Consider the following 15951-nt stretch of genomic DNA (forward strand, 5'->3'; position numbering starts at 1 on the left):
CTACATTACATAAAGTGATTCTGTAAATTATGTCTGAAAGATAAATGATTAATTAAGGATTAACACCTTCTTAAAAAGGTATTCAAGTAAGGCCTATATTATATATAGTATAATTTACTTGATAAATTTCCAATAATTCAACAATTTATGATGGTTCACTTTTTTATTATCAGAAATTGGCTTGAAACAGTTTTTAAATTTTAGAACTTTTAATTATAATCAACCATTTTTTATTTATTTATTCCCCATCAATCATTATGTCTATTTTATTTCTTTGAATTTTAATAAGAATTTAAGTGAATATATATTTTTGCTATCAAAACAAATCTGCATTTCAATAAAATAAGTTTTTTAAATTTGTTTACATTGAAAAAGTAAATTTTCAATGCCCTGTGCTGAATAAATACTTTATAACTTGATCAAAATGCACTCTACAACTCTAAATTTTCAATGTCATATATTATAACCTATGTTTCAACTAACAAAATGCCCCAAAACAACATTTTTAGATTATTTTTGTTGACACTTTAAAGTTCTTAGCTGTTTGTCTAGAACTTATGTCTTACAAGGAATTGGTAACATTTACTAGAAGAATTTTTTATTTGCAATTTTTTTTTAATTTTTTTAAACGTGTTCAAAGCAGGCAACAATATTTGGATAAGATATAAACTGCAGTTTGAATAAAATTGTGAAAATTAAGAGACCCATATTATTTAATTTGAGCTCATTTTATCTTCATACTGGAAAAGCACTTTTATTCCTGCTAGAGACCTGCTGTTTATGCCATTTTCAGCAATACTGTTTTTATAATGTTCTTTTGTCCCCACCATACCTTAATATGAAATAATTCAAACTACTCTTCCAATCTTTCCACAGGTGCCATCCAGCACTTTGATTTTTTAGTGGATTTATATTCAACAACATAGTGTATTGCGCAAAAGCAAAAAAAAATTTTTTAAGTTCATTAGACCACATTCATTCTGTGTCAGAAATCTTTGCTGTGTCAACTATTTAATCACAATCCAAACTTAGAGCTGTATCAAGCTTGAATGTTGTGTCCATACTTGACCCAACTGTTCAGGGTTCAACCTCTGCGGTCGTATAAAGCTGAGCCTGCGGAGCATCTGGTTGTGTTTTGGTCTGTTTTTCTTAAACTATAAGCAATAGGTCAACTATATTTGTTGTATGGAAGAATTGTTAGCTGTATATGTCTTCCTGTCATGGTTCATCTGACCTTGACCTCATTTTCATAATTCATTGGTCAATTTTTAGTTTTCTTGGTTAATGTTCAGTTTATTTGACAGTTGTAATAAAGCTTTATATTTAGGACTATCATCATAATATCAATAATTAGTAAAGAAGGTGAGACATTTCAGCGTACCCTGTACCCAAAATCCATTGTTAAGAAAACATCAGATGAAGCCAACCAAAGCCAAGATTGACACTGTTTTTGGTGGAGTAACAATCTGCCGAACTCTATCACCCTCTAAAAATTGTCCTATTTGTACTTTGTTCTTGCATAATTCATATTTAAGGTATTTAATTTCAAGAATAGGCATATATGCAGGGGCGGATCCAGCCATTTTAAAAAGGGGGGGTTCCTAACCCAGGACAAAGGGGGGGTTCCAATTACATGTCCCCATTCAAATGCATTGATCGTCCAAAAAAAAGGGGGGTTCCAACCCCCAGAACCCCCCCTCTGGATCCACGCGTGTATATGTATAAATATAGATTCTTACATTGATACCAGTGGATTATCGGATTTATCCAATCAAGATAGTTAAATTATCAATTTTAAAGTTCGAGCCGCCTCGGCGAGTACTTTAAAATTTATAATTTAACTATCGAGATTGGATAAATCCGATAATCCATGAGTAACTATGTAAGAATCTGTTTCTCTAATGATTAAAAAGACATTTTCTTTTTTTGTTTACCGAAAATCCCCTTCGAGTGCCTTTCACATTGCACGAAGTTGTCAATTTCATTAACACCTGTTATCATATTTTGGTTCATCCAGTCAGCCAAAAAGGTCATGACCCTGAAAATCATCCAATGATCTTTTGAGATCACCAGCAACCACACGTTGATTAAATTTTTTTATACAATGGGTTCGAAAAGGGATAAATTTCCATAGAATTAGAGAAATGGATTTTATACAACTATGGTCTAGGTGTCCTAGGTGGAGCTGTTTGGTGCATATACACAATGCCAAATGAATTCGAAATTACCTTAATAAGTATAGTTTGTATTTTATACAAGTTTATCTACATATAATTTAACTTGCGGGCTGGCATCTTTCATTTAAAAATAATTAATTGTATGAAATTAATAAATTTAAGTATCAATATTTATAATTTACTATTGTGTCCATGTGTCCTGAGCTACAAAATGTGCATGCATCTTAATATTGAATACTTACAGGCTCTCGGCTATGAGTTATTCAATTTAATACAACTGAAAGTTCTGTCATTATTGTCAATAACAATGTCCCACAGGCACTGAGACAAGTGCCTGTGAATATTCCATGGCAATGGACATTATTTAAAATAATACGAAAATTCTATGAACAATAGTCTTGGTGGATCCTTTTTCACAGGACACTGTTATGTCTCACACTTGCAGTAATAGTTGCTAAATCATGTTACACTTTATAGGCAGTGGTACTCCAGAAAGTGGAGGAAAGAATAAAGAAGATATATGATGAAGGAGATACCATTTGATATTTAGGGGGCTAGAATGAAAAAAATGTCTTGCATTTTTAATTTTTTTAGTTGTAATTTCTGACCTGCATTTTAATTTTTACTCTACTTGGTCCTGTCCTTTTTAATAGTTCGTTCCCCCTAAAAATCAAATGGTAGTCTAGTTTCCTAAAGTTCAAATAGGTTCGAATATCAATAATATTTTCACAGCATATACTCATTGGTTTCCCTCCCCGTACTTATACCTCTCCTGTTTTCATTTAAGAAATAATTCATGGAAGCCATAGATTGTTGGAAATTTACACATGGCCTGGGCCGTGATATTCGAATTTTATCCTGAGCGTTAGCGAGGGATAAAATTAACGAATATCACGGCCCAGGCCATGTGTAAATTTCCAACAATCTATGGCTTCCATGAATTATTTCGATTCTAATAGGACAAATACGGTCATTAAAAAACATAAGCGAGGGAGGGTATGCTGTGTTTGTGGCTGTTCTTTTTTACTCCCTGTTAGATAAAGCTCAAATATCTTTATAAATATGTAGCTTGCGAAGTTTATTTGAATAACTGCTAGAAAAAATTGTTTTAATTCTTTAAATTCTCAAACCCAACATTTGCCATTTTTAATTTACATGTTTTTCTCGTAAGCTTCCGTCAAATCCAAAGTCAACATTTTGTAACTAAGGAGCCGCCATGTTTACTTGCTGAAATGAGTAAATATGCGAAAAATGCAATAGAATAGAAAATAAAACAAAACCTACCTCAAAAATTAGTTTTAATACAATAGCATACGAATTCCGATGGTTCACGTAACAGAAAACATTCAACTTTAGCGGTTTCATTTGTATGACGTCATGTTTTGAAATGACTTAAACGCGCCAAAAAGATTAATAGACTTTCGCGGAATTTTATTTTATTTTTATTTTGTTGATTTCCCCGAGCTCTTGTGCATTACTTCCTTTTATTATGCATACGAATAAGAATAAAAGTTATTTTGTCTTTTTTTAATTGCACTTTTTAAAACAATAAAATCGGCAAAGGGCCTGCAAATAGGTTCCAATACATGTAGATTTACGTGGGAAGTATATTGTAACAGCCATTACTATGTATATCTCTGAGTCTGCGCTAAGTATATTTTATCGAGAATTTTATCACAGTGTTGTTCACAAAGCTAAAGAAGCACGTCATATTAGAATTGTTAATAGACTGTTAGTCTCGATAACCCAGACGCATATTTAAATATAGCGTCTGGGGTGATTAACCGGACTGGTCAGATATTTATAGGGGGCGTAACAAATAATTAAATATAGAACATATCTATAAATAGCACTTCCGTTATCCCCATTATATCTAAAAAAATAATAATAACAACAGTAAACAGTGTAACGTTACATGTATATGTGACTATTAAAACTGACAATCTTGTAGCTGATCCTATGTTGCCCAACTTGCAGATGGGCAATTTTAAAAGAACGATAAAAAACTAATTAGCGGCGATCTTTTTTTCTGAATTTTTGTCACATGTAAAAAAAAAATTAAAGACATGATTTTTTTTCGTGGGAAAAATTTGGTTGATTATATCATATAAGGAAACACTGTAGCATGACTGTATAGTGCCCTCCTTATAACAAGTTCTGGATCCGCCACTGGTCGTGTATAGAGGATACCACGCTCTAAGAGAGGGATCCGTAGGTGGACCGTTGTACATAAAGCATACCAATATACCTTAATTTTCTGGTGAGTTATAATTTCTTGAACATGTATCCCCAACGGGCTATAATTTAGGACCTCACCTTTATAATTATTGTTATTTTTTTTCGTCCTGAACATTACCATTATTTACCACAAGACGATAACCAAGCAACCCAAAAGATCTATTTTTATATTAACACACCACGTTTAATATTCTCTTATCTTCATACTATAAACTACCATTTTTCTCTATTTTCATATTATAGCACACCACTATATATATTCTCTATTCTTTATATTGTATCACATCGTCCTGAACATGCTTGAAATATTTGCCACTTGACGTTAAGCAACCACCAGTCGGTATATTGTAGCCACGTTAGTCTGTATTCCTTATTTTTAATTTTTATCCATTTTTCTTAGTTTTGTCTCATTCTTATTTCCGTAAATTCTTGTTACAATTTATGCTTTCCTTTTTATAATAATCTTTCAGATATCTGACGCACTTACCTTACTCGAAAAGCACACATCAAGTTACGTTTATGGAAAGAAAAACAACTCTAAGATTACAATGTAAAAAACCCTGCTTAACAACTTATCACTGGCAGATCTGCGAGATCACACAATGAGTCAACTCAATTTTTATTTACAAAATTAACTGATCTTAAAATTGCTAACGACAGCATAGTCTGAATGTTTCACCAATAATCTATATCGCCTAATCCTTTTGGGAAGAAAACATTTGGGGACCAACCTTCACACAATACCACTTTGCCAGTCTCCGTGTCTATGAAGAAATACAGAAGTTAACCAGTCATTCATGAAACCCAATACTCTTTGAATGCATGTTTGAATCAATCACATGGAAAAGATGGAATGGGATTTATCCCATACTGCATGATAACTTATACAAAAAATAACTGAAAAGTGTATTCTCCTACTACAAACTATTATAATATCCATCATGACTTTTGTATAAAAATGCAGCTTCACAAAAACAACAACTTCGAATTCTCCTGTACATGAGAACCTTTATATAAAATAAGGAGATTGGTATGATTGCTAATGAGACAACAACCCAGCAGAGTTCAAATGACATTGATATTCGCAAATATAATCACTGCTCGGCCTCCAATATTAAGAAAACTCCATACCATATAGTTAACTGAGAAGGGCCAGACATGTAAATGAGATACAACGCAAACATGAAAACTGTAAATTGTTTATATGATTTTTAATTTGTTAATACAAATCTTTAAAATTCTCCGACATATCTGACAACAATGTGTTTCTTGATGTTTGTTTCATTTACTTAATATATGTCTGTGTACCTTTTTTCGCTTTGTGGTTGCTGTCAAAATAATGTTAACCAACATTTTTGATACTGTGATTTATTTATAATGATTGCTGCTTCAGTAATTAAAAAAAAATCTTTGAATCTTTTTTCTTATAAAATTGAAGCTGTTTATGATACAATGAAAATTCGAATATTTATATAGATTTTTTTTAATTCTTCACATTTTACACATAACATCTGTGTCCCGAAATCATCATTGGTTTGTCTACAAAATAAAGTAAATGTTAAAATCATATTAATTTTTGGTCACCAGCATAGCATATATGAAAAACAAAATGTTTGGAAAAAAACATCATATAGAAATATACATTTAGAAATGTCTTGGTGCAAGCTGAATTCCGCTACGGGATGCGAGATTATCTCGCTGTGGTGATGACACGACCCATTTGTGGCATTGGGTTGTGTCCTGCTCTTTTGTCGGGTTGATGTCTCTTTGACACATTCCCTGTCTGTATTCTCTATCAAAATCATGCATGAATTTTTATCATTGTTAAAGGCCATACAGTTGCCTATACTTGCTCTCATCCTCCTCCTTTGAACTTGGGGTGGATAGTTATCTCATTGGTATTCATACCGCATGTTCTTACTTGTGTTATGTTGACCTTTTGGTACTTTTATTCTCAATTTTTGTTTAAGTCAACAAGATGTCCTCTTACTTTTGGTAATGTATGTCATTGGGTTCACCGGTTGCTGCCTCATTGACACCTCCTTTCACTGATGCTGCATCTATTGTTTTACTGTCTTGTTTTGCATAAAAACAAATTTACAGTGTATTCCTCATTCCATGGTTTTGTTTCAAGGTTTAGATAGCCAATTGGTATATATTCACTGACAACATTTGTATTCTTTTATGGACTTTTTTTAGTGTGAAAAAAATGCCTCTTGAAAGTGCAAAAAAGTTTTTTTCTTTTTTAAGTTGACCAGTCCAGACTTTGTTTACTAACAGTATATTTAAATTACTTTTCATAACAACGTGTCGTACTTCTTATATGTTTGTATAAGCTAAATGCATTTGTTTTTAAAAAAAATCGAGCATAAATCATTTTGACCGTTTGGTGTATGTACAAAATCAGTGGCATCTTCTAGATATACTTTGTTTGTTTTTCGTCTGCTTATGTTTTTGAATTGCGTTCCCTCCTTCAAATGTGTACAACATTGCGCATCTCTCATTCCCCCCCCCCTTTTTTTACACATATCAAAATGCAAACTCCTTTATGCACTACATATAAATACAACAAACTTATCTTGGATGAAGTTCATATTTCGGCGTCATATCACTTTTCCATCAAGTATTTTTAAAGTTAACAACCCCAAAATGTATTTATAGCATACACACGACTGTTCGAGTGGTCCCAGTCAATACAAAAATTGACATTTATTGTATAATTAGTAACTTGCTTACGTAGCACGGACATGCATGAAAGAATATATAACTACTCGCTGTTTCAGTTTGCATTGAAATTTATGTAACAGTTTGTGTTGTTATATCATCTTACCAAGGTTTGATGTGCTGTTATTTTCCTTCGCGGTCATGGAAGCCATGCTGTCTGGTGTTTTCCACGACTTGTATGTCGTCACAAACAAAATATAAATAGCTTTAAACAACAATCGGTACACTCGGGATTTTCAATAGTATTATCGTAATATAATTTCTTCCGAAGTCAATAACCAACTTCTTGGTTATTCGTCTTGGACATTATCTTTAAAAACAAGCTAAAAAAGCCGATACTATTCCGAATGTCATAAATTACCATTTTTATATCACTTGTCATCCAGACGCTCTACTTTGAAAAATAAAGCGGCTGGATGATCGAGACTAATAGACTGTGAGAGTGTTAGTAAACTGACAATATAGCAATATAGAAATGGCTGCAGCAATGCTAACGTCGATGTCTTACACCAAAGACCTACCTGAAACTATAAATGACCTCACTAAATGTCCAATATGTCTAGACACTCTAAAAGTACCGAAATATTTTACATGCCTGCACACTTTCTGTTCATCTTGCATTCATACTTGTATTGAACATTTATTCAAAGACCACATTCCGAGAAGCATATCATGCCCAGTCTGTAGAACCAAAATAAAGGTTTCGGATAAAACACGAAATGCAGAAGAATTTTCTCGTAAATTGCCAATCAACCACATAATACTGAGTCTAATAGATGCACAGAAAATGCTGAAGGGAAAATCAATTTGTGGACCATGTAAAAAGCTTCTGGCCTTCATGGTAATAAAGTAACAGCGGCGAAAGTATTTTGTGTAGAATGTAGAGAAGCTTTCTGTAATTCATGCTCAAAGTATCACAAAGCCTTCAGTGCTTTTATTGACCATGAACTTGCAGACATCGATAAAGTTTCCGACGTTCATTTAAAGATTGGTTCACAATACACTACATGTAACGAACACATGAAAAAAATTGAGGTTTATTGTAATGATCATCAGAAGCCGTGCTGCTTACATTGTGTTACATTAGAGCATCGTAAATGCAACGAAGTTGTGGCCATTGAAGAGGCAGCAAAGAAACTAAGAGATAGTGATGCATACTTGAATCTTATGAATGCATTTAGCACATTGACAAGAAATTTTAGCAAAGCTGTAGAAGAACGAGAAGAATTATTGTTTGTAGGTGAAAGGGAAGAAAAGGAGACGAAAGAGAAAATCAAGACAATAAGAAAGAATATTGAAAAACTGGTATTGAAATTAGAGCAAGACTGTTTGGATCAGTTGTCAATTAGCTGTAGGGATAATCAGCGGTACCACGATTTCCCGAGAACTACGAGAACAACATAATATCCCGAAAACAAGATTATATATCCCGAGAACAAGATTTTTAATTGTGTTATAGGTGTTTTTATTGTGTTTTTACTACTTTTTACAATAATAAAGAATATTAATAAGAGATAATACTCGTTTTTATTCAATAAAAATGCAATTTCAGGTCAAAAAATCATTTTCTATGTCTTGTATGCAAAATCCTTGTTGACACAATATGGCGGACATTCTAAAGGTAGACAACTTAAGAAAATCAAAGTATTAGAAGATCTTAGAAGAACTGACAGAAAAGAAAAGTATCAAATGTACTGAAAGAATAGATTTTATTAAAAAAAATGTTAAACATTCATATAAAACTGATTGTTGTTAATTAATTATATGTCTCTATTGTTAATAAATTTTATTTATATCGTTATATTGTTATTGTTAATAAAATGAAATAAATTATGATTCGTCAAAGTTTTTACTAAAATAACATGTTTTCAAAATGATCCAAAATCTTAGTAATTATATTGTTTTCTTATTAAATGCTGTAATTACTGGACAATTTTCTCCAAATATCTCCTTTTAAACTAAAGCTTGGTGTTGTTTTAATACAAAATACAAAAATTTCAATTTTCTCAAATTTTGTTCATCAAAGAAATATGAAGACAACGGCTTGGTATTATTTTAGTAACATTTTGCATATAAAAAGTAATTTACGATTTTGGTGCTTATTCTTCCAAAATGTCAGAGGAAATGAAATATCCGTGTATAAAATGTACTGAATGTACTGATGATTGTGTCATTGATGCAATTCAGTGCACTGGCTGTGAGAAATGGGTCCATACCAAATGTGTACCCATGAGTGATGTATTGTTACAGAAATGGTCTGATGCTAACCTGTCTTTTCTATGTGAGAATTGTTGTTTCACTAATGAAGAGTTCGACGGGGTAAAATCATTGAAAAGGTAGGCATTTTTTTTTTTACATATATTTCGATAATGGCATTTAATGTGTCCTTTGTGTTATTGGTGCTTATTTGTATCTAATTTAGGAGTAATATTTTATGTGTAAGTAATCTGTGATATATTTATTATGACCTATGATCTTTCCAATTAACAACGATTACAGGCACGTGTCCACCAACTTTTACAATAACTTGTTAATTAGTATATCCACTTATGACATGTATATTCAAAGCCTAGAGATAAGATTATTAATTTATTACCAATTCAGGTCTATAACATTTTAATACTATTAGTTACAGTCGGCATTACAAAAAATCACAAGACATGAGTTTCAAGGTTCAAGCAATGACAAAAAAATAAATTTATAAATATACATTAATCAAACAGTAAATACAACGCTACACAGTGCAATACATTAAACAAACAAACGCTACACAATGCAATACAATTCTACTTTTTATTACCCAACAATAATAATAATTAAACTCTTACGATATAACATATATAACATATTCACATCCTACTGACTGTCATTTGAACGTCGCTTTAAAAAGATCAATCAATTCGCTTACTAACACGGTTAATAAACCAACTGAGTGATTTTTTTAGAGCGAGAAGAAAGGCCCGGTACCCTTTCTCCGTGAAGTGCACTCCGTCTAACGCCTCGTACTCCTTTCGATATACATTAACCGGTTTGAAATAGAAAACTAAAGGATTTTGAACAGCTTTGTTCAACATCATTCGATTAACTACGTCTCTTCGGGCATTGTATATTTCGGGAGTGAGTCGGACGCGAAATCTAGACCGCTGCAAAACGGACATGAATACAATTGCAACTCCCCTCGAAAGGCAAGCTCCAATAAAAGTATTTAAGTCCTTTTCGAAAGCAGTCTCATCAAATTGTAAATTACTGCAATCGTTTGAGCCAATTTGACATATGACAACATGAGGCGCATAATGTACAAATAAGCCTGATTCAATTTCAGTAATTAACCTTTTGATAGTAGCACCCGGATAGCCATGCATCTGCACCGAAACTTTTCCACGAGCATTGGAAGGGTATTCCCACTTGTGGGGTTTCCCTTTATCCTCGCACAAACGCCTCAAATGTTCAACATAGCTATGACCGAGTACTAAAACGTTCAACATATTAGCGGATATGAAGAACTTAATATATTTTTGCTCAATTTACTGACAATTAAATAAAATAAAATATATATTTTTAAAGAGGAATTTGAAATATAGTTGTTTAAAAAATTTATCTGAACTATTTCATAAAATGTAAAATATAATCTCTATAAAATGGTAATTTGTAATTCAATTAAACACTTCAAAAAAAGAATGAAACAAAAATAATTTTCAAAAACGGAACTCACTTATTCAAATATATACTTATATATTTTTTTTCTCAAATAGATGTAAATAAATCTTTCCAAAACGGCAACTGAACTCTTTTAGGGTATTATAAAAAAAATTACAAAAATTTACGAAATTGCTTCCAAAATTCAACTATTTAAGATAAGCGACCAAAGACCATAAATAGTTGAATGACACTCTTAGGTTTTACAGTCATTTATATACGCATCAGAGAGTATTGCAAGCTGACTTTGACACATGTTTATTTGAAATTGTCTAATGGTTTATGACACTGATTATAGGGCACACTTCCATAATCATTTGAGATTAATTCAGATTTATTGTAATCCCGGTTTAATTAATTACAGTTAGTAGATAGATTAGTTAATAATGTTTTGATGAATGATAAACATCTGAACAGTATTTACAATTCATAAATTAATTGTGAATTTTACAAATAGTATAAATAGAGTCCGAACTAGTTACAATGTTATTGACCGAGATTTCTTCAGAAGTACAAAACGTTTAGAAATACAAACCAAGAATGATTACTTACGTAAAAGGGAAAACAGACGTTCTATCCAATTTCTACCCTGTTCTCTTGAATAATAATGGTATAACTTTCAAATCTGCCGAACATATGTACCAAAGTCAAAAAGCCATTTTCCATGAAGAATACGAGTTAAATGCTAAAATCATAATAGCACATAACGCCCAAAATGCAAAAAAACTGTCAAAATCTATTAAAACATGTGTTGAATGGGAACAAATGAAGCCAATTGTCCAAGCCGAAATTTTGAAAATAAAGTTTGTACAGTTTGAAGAATTCCGTGATATACTAATGGCATCGGAAGGTTACATTGCGCATAATGTTTGTGATACTTTCTGGGGCACAGGTTTCGATGGGAAAGGACAGAATGTATTTGGACTACTTTTAGCTGCATTAAGGCTTGGTGTTAAATAAATATTAAAATGTATTATGTATACTTTGTGAGGTAACAAAAACCTTTTTTTTCTCTTTTGACAATTATAAGAAAACAAAACTACTGGTTTCTATTGTATATATTTCTGAAGACTATGTACGGTACTGCTATGTAATATTTATATATGTTTATGTTTATTATACAGAAAGGTGCTGATATTTAGGGAAAAAATAATAGAGAACACATATAAAATTTTAAGAAAAAAAAAATGGCAAATTTTGAATATCTTATTTTGGAATTTTGATAATTGAATGGTTTGTTTGATATGTTACTTTCATAATTTCAAGATTTCTTAAACAAATTATGTTACTATGATTGAAAAGACCATGTAATTATATGTTGTACCACTTTTTTTTTAAACATTAAATTTCTTGTATTTTATACCATTGTATACATTGGATTTGTACTTCAAATAAATAATCTGATCTCTATATTTCTTATTTTATATATCCAAAGAGAAGCATACGTTATTTATTGTGGTACTATGTCAATGAGTCAATCATAAATTCATTCATTAGAATTAATGAAATAGCATCAACACAGTTCAAATGCAGAATGATCACAATTAGATATTGCAAATGCACCAGATCACAAATAACGAAATTCTACAACACAAAATCCTCAGTGAGCAAACAGTACTACAGTACTTTGCTTTCAAGTCGAGTTATCTACCTTACAAATTATAACGTCCGCCATATTGTTTTCAACAAGGAATTTGCATATAAGTAACAAGACATAAAAATCTATTTTCTGAAGATTGCGTGTACTTTTATTAATTATGAACGCCATAAACCTTAATTATTGTATGCTGTTACACTTATTTAAGCAAAAAAACACATATAAAACCATAAAAAATCTTGTTCTCGGGATATATAATCTTGTTTTCGGGATATTATGTTGTTCTCGTAGTTCTCGGGAAATCGTGGTACCCGATAATCAGTTAGTTTTAAGTGAAAGCATTGAACATTTTAAAGAGAAAACAAAAATGGTCCTTCACTGCCAGAATATGTTGAAGGCAGGGCTGAAATGTAATTCAGACATACAGTTGTTGTATGATTATAACAACATGAAAGCTCAGAAAGAAGAACTAGAAAGTTTTCTGCAGGTAAATGAACAGCAAAAGTATTCTAAATTTGCATTTGAAATCAATGGAGCAATGGAAAATATGACAGATCAAATCACCAGTCTTGGAAATGTAGTTATCAGTGAAGCTACATTAATTACTAGTAACAGTTCATTGCTTGATTGCTCAATTAGGCCGCTTCAAGATTTGGATCTTCTACGTGAAAATTCATTTTATAAAAAGGAAGCAAAATTTAGTGGAGTTACATGCCATGATCCTTCTTGTAGATCGTTACAAATACTGGTTGTATATATTTAGTGATGAAACTGATGAAATTTATTATGGTAGAGTAAAATTATCCATTCAAGATGCTTTAACATTTTCTATTCCCTGGGATGTAAGTGGAACCCTGAAAGGTAGATGTGTTGTATCCTTCCCAGAAAGCAGTGTACTAGCAGATATCTGCATCAACTCTTGCACCATTAATCGCTGGATACAGATCAACAATCCACAAATCGGAATATCGTTTTACAGCAACAGTATTGTATCCTGCCATAGATATGATGGCAAGTCTGCTGATGTAGTCACAATTTTTGACATGAATGGTAATGTGATTCGAGAGCATAAACATGGATGTAAACCAAACTATCTCTGTATAGATGATGTTGGAAGAATCTTTTTTAATGACCGTGATGAGAACAAGCTTACTTGTATTACATACAATTTTGAAGAAGTCTTTACATATAAACATGAACAGCTGAGGGGAATTGCAGGCATCGCAACAGATACAGAAGGGAATATTTATGTAGCTGGGTTTAATTCAAACAACGTCCATCAACTGTCACCATCAGGTCAACTCAACAAGATAATTCTAACTGAAGCACATGACATTATCAATCCATTAGGAATAAGTTTTAAGAAAGATGCAGATATTTTGATTGTGCTGAATGACAGTGGTAGCCGAGTCAGCATGTATGAAATGTATTGACTCACAAACACATAATATTATAGTCGGAACAGTTTGACTCACAAACGCATATATTTTGTAAATTATACAGTCGGGACAGTTCTAATCTCATAATTAAGCAAATCCAAATTATATTAGATATGTGTATTAGGATCAATACAATTTGGACCATGCATGAAGGTCAGGTATTAAAAAGATATAATGATTTGGTTGCTTTTAGGACATCTGTTGTATTACCCTAACTGTGCATGTGTTGGTTTGCTGTACACAACCATATTCTCATAAACTGTGAGAGATGTTTTGTCAAATTTTGTATGTGTCAAAAACTTGCATGCCAACATTAAGAGCAAGTCTTTGGCCAATATTTTTTGGCTGAGTGACCTCAGTGTAGATTAATACAAATATTATGTCATTACATATGGAATTAAAATGGCTCTTTTCTCCGAAGGTACATATATATCTCAGGTTTATAACTATAAAGAGCAGGTTGAACATGTTTAAAGCATCCAAAATTTTTGGCTCTGCAGGATGATTTAATGCTACACTAATAACATTGAAACTTTGTCTGGTTATCAGGTCAATTAAGTTATTCTGAATATCCTGAACTACATGTAATATTTTAATGACATTGTTATAGTTTGATGTCAATGAAGTTTTCTTATGAATGATTTTTAGATTAAGATGTAAAAAGTTTCAGAGACCTTACATTGCATTCTTTTTCAGTGTAGTTTTTTTGGTTATTTAACCATTGAGTTAACATGGTCAATGTTATAATCTTCAATTTCTTGTACAATGTTTTAACTTATTTTGATAGGGATGTGTTGCTCAGTCTCTGTTGTTAGTCTTTTTGTTAGGGTTTTTTTTTTTTTTTTTTTTTTTTTTTTTTTTTATTGTGAAAAATACTAGAAATATTAGGTTAAAATTGTAAATTTAAAAAAAGATCAACATGATAAGATCTATGCATCCTGAAAATTGGAGACCATGAACTATCCTCTTTTTCAGTTTTTTTTTGGGCTGTTATTGTGGAAAATACTAGTAATGTTAGGTTAAAAGTGTAAATTTCAATAATGATCAGCATGACAATATCTGGTCCGAGTACACAGTTATCGTCCCTTGATTTTCGTTGTCCACGAATATAGTCCCTAGTGTGGACAGTGTGCTTGTCATTTTTTTTATACCCCTTCCAAATTTATTTATTTATGTTTTATGCCTCAAGTAGCAAGAAGGGGGATAAAATTACACTGTAAAAAAAATTGATTCATGAATTATAATGTAAAGTAGTGATTTGGTCCAGTTGAAAAAGGTCAAAAATTAGCATTTCGGAAGCTGTCAAAAGATTTCAAGACCCCCTTCACATAAAATTGTCCATATTTTGAGTTAGAGCTGATGAAGTTTTCTATAATTTTGATATAATTTGTCCCAAAAGTAGTACAACACACTGTAAAAATATTATGGAGAAAGCGCAAGTGGAATTTTTTTTTTTTCCATTTATTGTCTAAAGGAAATGCACTACGAAATAACTGTGTACTCGGACCATCTGTCCTCCCTGAAAATAAGAGAAAAATACAATTACCTGTTTTGGAGTTGTTGCCCCTGAAATGTTTATTTTAAAACTTCTTTCTTGTGCAGTTTTCACTTTTTCGCAAAACTGTTATACCAAGGTTAAATTGTAAAATGCAAATATGATCAGCCTCATAAAGAAAACAAGTATATGTATATAAAGGTCCTCATTAGTAGGCTGGCTTTTTTTCACCAAGTGATGGATTCAAAAACAATAATGTGTAACATGTGTGGTTAGTTTGTTTTTTCGTATGCAGTCTGCACCCTTAGCCACTAGTTCAATGCCCAAGACTAGTTAAATTTTATTTCGGAAAAACTTGAAAAACTATGTTTAAACACATAAAAAAAATGTCAAAATATTGGTCTTTGGACTAGTAGTCAGAAAAGCTTTTGGTGCCGACTGTATGTGATATAAATCTTAGATCCCCTTTATTTTTCATACACATTTTACTGATTTGTCTTACCATTTCTGTTGTTATTGCTTCAAATGTTGTAGGATCATTCATAAGAAGTTATGTCTTGCCTTATGTATATTATTTTAAAATAT

The 15951-nt window shown here is 31.8% G+C and overlaps 1 protein-coding gene and 1 long non-coding RNA gene across 2 annotated transcripts; one reads left to right on the top strand and one right to left on the bottom strand.

Annotated features, from left to right (window-relative positions):
* Positions 1–5882: 5882 nt before the first annotated feature.
* On the bottom strand, positions 5883–7564 carry LOC139497506 (uncharacterized). The gene is made up of 2 exons (XR_011657757.1): positions 7246–7564; positions 5883–5954 (listed from the first exon to the last, which is right to left on the bottom strand). It is a non-coding gene; the product is annotated as an uncharacterized lncRNA (long non-coding RNA).
* A 415-nt stretch (positions 7565–7979) lies between these two features.
* Positions 7980–14259, top strand: LOC139493193 (uncharacterized). The gene is made up of 2 exons (XM_071281426.1): positions 7980–8506; positions 13121–14259. The coding sequence occupies exons 1-2, from the start codon at positions 8160–8162 to the stop codon at positions 13863–13865; spliced, it is 1092 nt and encodes a 363-aa protein (XP_071137527.1). The 5' UTR covers positions 7980–8159; the 3' UTR covers positions 13866–14259.
* The last annotated feature ends 1692 nt before the right edge of the window (positions 14260–15951 follow it).

Source organism: Mytilus edulis, chromosome 1 (genome assembly GCF_963676685.1).
Source record: "Mytilus edulis chromosome 1, xbMytEdul2.2, whole genome shotgun sequence".
Taxonomy (NCBI): Eukaryota; Metazoa; Mollusca; class Bivalvia; order Mytilida; family Mytilidae; genus Mytilus; species Mytilus edulis.